This window comes from Peromyscus eremicus, chromosome X (genome assembly GCF_949786415.1).
Source record: "Peromyscus eremicus chromosome X, PerEre_H2_v1, whole genome shotgun sequence".
Classification (NCBI taxonomy): Eukaryota; Metazoa; Chordata; class Mammalia; order Rodentia; family Cricetidae; genus Peromyscus; species Peromyscus eremicus.
Window position 1 is genome coordinate 1,188,551 of NC_081439.1, and position 3,837 is coordinate 1,192,387.

Genomic DNA, 3,837 nt, shown 5'->3' on the forward strand with positions numbered 1-3,837 from the left:
GCAAACCCCATTACCTATTGAGCTTCTTGCCAACCCTGCTTTGTTCTTTAAGATTTGTTTTAAAAGAAGATTTTTAAGATGATTTATACTTGACTGTGCCATGATGAATCAGTACTGGTTTGCCTGAAATACAGATGAATAAAATACAGATCTAACCTTTAAAATCAGACAGTTCATGCTGAGGACTATGAGTTCTGAATGTGAAGGTTGCCATTGATGAGGACAGGAAATAAAAACTGGTCAGGCAGTTTTAGGCCAGGGCCCTGGCAAACATTCTTGTCTTTGTCCTTGGCCAGAAGCTATGGCCTTGCTTCTGTCCTGGGCAGAGGCCAGACATTCCAAATGTGTTTGGGGGCTCTGGCTTCTGGCCTGGTTTCTCCTCATGTGTCTTCTTCTGCATAGCTGCCTAGAAGCTATACTTGATGATGTGACCCAATCTCCAGTCCAGACACCCATCCTTTTTGGTGAACAGCTTTGGAATTTGATCTCTCTGGGTTTTCAGAGATGGATTGCATATGTTATAATGTTAGGAGTGACACTATTAATCTTGGGACCTTGTATATGCAACTGCTCTCTTTATGTTATCTCCTCTTGTTTATAGTCGATCTACATTCCCGTGGTTTGGCTGCACTCTTACTCTATCTGTATGGCTGTTTTCGATTCCACCTCCAAGGCCCAAACCTTCCTATGTCCTAGTTGCAGCCCATCTCCTGCAAAGTTAGGGCCTGAACTTAAAAAAAAAAAAATTTCACTTGGAAATTTTTCATTTATTTGTCTGCTTAGAAATTTGCACCATCACAGCTGATGAAGTCACCACAGAATATTCCTTTGGCTTTTTGCCTTTTTGCCTTTGTAGTCCCCATTTGCAGGCCTTCCTCATTCTGTTCTCACGTTCCTTTCACTCTTTTCCTGAGGTCTTTTTTCTCTCATAAAGGGCATGTCATGCAAGTCTGTGTTTAAGCTCCTTTTTTTTGCATAAACAAAGGAAAACAGATCATGCAAAAGCCAGTCATCTTGCCACCACCAAAAGTATTTCTGAATCCAAATACAAAGATGACATCTGATGTGGTTTTGAACATTTTGGCTATCTTTTCCTAAATTTCTGTCTTTGGTACTGTTGCCTCCCCAGGGTGACAGACATCAGTGATCATTTGTTTCCTCTGAACTAGACAGTCATGAACTTCCTAGTCTGGATGCTTACTGTGTCATTCTTGATGTCAAGGGGCCTCAATTCTTTTTTTTGTAGAACTTTTTTTATTTTTTACTAAGACTTTCCCAGAGGACATAATTAAGCTCGTCACCATCCCTACCCCCCACAAAGGGTTAGCGCACTCACTGCTGTAAAGCAGATACAAACAGTTTCCAGGACTGGAACCAACCTTAACTGGCAAAGAACACTTTCTCTCTGAATTATCATAAAAATGTTTAAGTTAAAAAAAAAAAAGGAAAGGAAAGGAGCAAAGGGGCAATGGTTTCAGAATGAAAAGATCATTCACGATCATGTCATACATTCCATCTTGGCTCTAGTGTAACAAAACAGAAACAGGATTACTATCATACAAAATGTTCACTACAGCATGCTGTATGCACCTGTTCCCACTCCCAGCCCCTAATGCTTCCAACTCAACTACTTCCCAGCCTGTTGGGCCTGTCGACGAAGGAGCACATAGATCTTCGCTTTGATCCAGTCTTTGTTATAAAGCTGGTATGTCTGTGTATCAGCTCGGTAAACAAGACAGCTGGGATCTCCCAGATCATCGATAAAGTCAAACAACTGACTGATACCGTATGTGATGGAGGGGCTGTTGGGATTCATTCTCTTCAGATGTTCTTCATACATTTTACAAACACCTTCCATGCACTCATTCACAGACTCACAGTCAGCATAAGTCCTGCCTTCTGACCTCTTGGTAGGCTGTACCAGCAAAATGGTGTAAGACATTGCGCCAAATGCTTTGTTGTAGCCACTGCTAACACCGCTACCACTGCACATGAGCTTTGGGGCCTCAATTCTTGATGTGGGAGGATGTTATAAGAATTCGATTTTGAATGCTTCTGAGGATGGATCCCTCCCTCATGATCTGCTTTGGTCACACTTCCTGTTTCCCTGGTAACACTAGAAAGGGAAGCTTCATAATTTCCCTTTAGGATTTAAAATACCATATGAAAAGATGGAAGTGTCAGGGTTTTGCTGAATGAGGCTCATTCAGGGGAAGTTATTTTCTCCTGGCCAAAGGAATGGAATCTGAGTTTTAACTCTGACCCTGGGACCCAGAGACAGGACATTTTGATTTGCTCCAAAGATTAGAATATTGCATGCTATTGTCTCCTCCATTAGAGTTAATCCAACTAAGTTTGTCAATCACCTGGCTAGAAGACCATGCCTCGAGAAAGCTGATTCACAAAAGGGCATGCTAAGGAGATGGAAAGAACAGTTATTCCCTTAATGAAGTGAAGTACATATACTTCCCAGAAGCCCCCCTCCAATGTAGTTGCTCACAGAGCTTCTGCTGTGCACCGCTAAGCCTGCTTAGCTTAAAAAGAATAACTTTCCCTCCTATCTATCTCTTTTTTGGATAATGGCCAAAAGCCTAAGCATCTTTTCCTGACACTGGGTTTTCTCACTTGCTCTCTGAAATTCCTTTATCTACCGTGCTTTTTACATGTCAGCTTTCTCAAACCCTGACTCTCCTTTCGCTTGGCAGCTGGCAAAATTACAGATCCCCTGCCTTGTTGCATTTCTTTTAAACTCTAATAAAATGGTCCTTGAGCTTCCTTCTCAGTCTGTTTTAAAATTCTTTTATTAAGGAGACTAAGAATCCAAATGGGAACCGCAATTTCCCCAGTAACACTGTATTAAGTAAAACTGTGATGAAACCTTTTTTGTGCTTTCCTTGTGTTAACTACTCTTTGGCTATAAAGCGTTGGCCATGGCCCTTTATGAAGTACAAGAAAGGTAGCACCCCCTTTCCTACCCCCAGACTTAAAACAGGTCTTCTGTGGTTCCTAACTGCACCTAAATGTGATGTAGTCCTGCCTTCCTCCGCTGAGCTCTTCATATACCCCTTTGCATCTCAGTGGTCAAAGAGCTCTCTCTACACATGTGAATGTACAGACAGATAAGTGAAAATGACCTAGTAAGCTCAGTTGGTAGAAGAATAAATGGGAAAATACGTGTAGATCCAAAGCTTTTGTGTGCTCCAGCCAGGCATTTAAGTTCGGAGATCTAAAACGTTCCAGTGAAACAGTGTTTTGGCTGAAATCTACAGCACCAATATTAGCAGGTTCCCTTCTCTCCAGGCAGCTCCACGGGTGAACTGGCCCTACTTCCTAGGTCTCTGGGTCTCTAGAGCAGCAGCTTGGTGCTTTCTGGCATCAGTCTTCACATTTGTCTACTGAGGGTCATGTCTCCTGCCTGAAAACTATTCCTATGGTGGCAGCAGAGATAGTCTGGTCCAAGCAAACGGAAGCATGGGAAAGAATGATTCTAGATGAGATGGAATGCTAATTGGTTCCCACTTGGGGTGATTTCCTACCGGATTTGTGCAGCACTGGTGGCAGTGTCTGAGCGTGTGTGTACGTGTGGAGTAGACCCTGGGACTAGACCGGGTTATTTTTGAGAAAATGGGGTAAGGGGGTGCAAAATGAACAGGGAGGGATATTAACTGGTGAAAAGGACTTGGGGAGGAGACTGCTTCCTAGTACCAACAACCCCCTCTGCTGGCTCCCGAATAGTTGTCTTGCTATCTTGAGATGCCATTTAGGCACTTATGGGGACCTGAACCAAGGAGTGGCAAGTCGCAGTGCCCAAAGACCTGAGAGTTCCGGACTTCCCTC

At 43.1% G+C, this 3,837-nt stretch overlaps 1 protein-coding gene across 1 annotated transcript; it reads right to left on the reverse strand.

Moving 5' to 3' along the window:
* Nucleotides 1-1,627: 1,627 nt before the first annotated feature.
* Nucleotides 1,628-1,942, reverse strand: LOC131899978 (enhancer of rudimentary homolog). The gene has a single exon (XM_059251448.1). The coding sequence runs from the start codon at nt 1,940-1,942 to the stop codon at nt 1,628-1,630; it is 315 nt and encodes a 104-aa protein (XP_059107431.1).
* Between the last annotated feature and the right edge of the window lie 1,895 nt (nt 1,943-3,837).

Excerpts from the sequence above, each read along its gene's own strand:
- LOC131899978 (XM_059251448.1), bottom strand. The coding sequence starts at position 1,942 with ATGTCTTACACCATTTTGCTGGTACAGCCTACCAAGAGGTCAGAAGGC.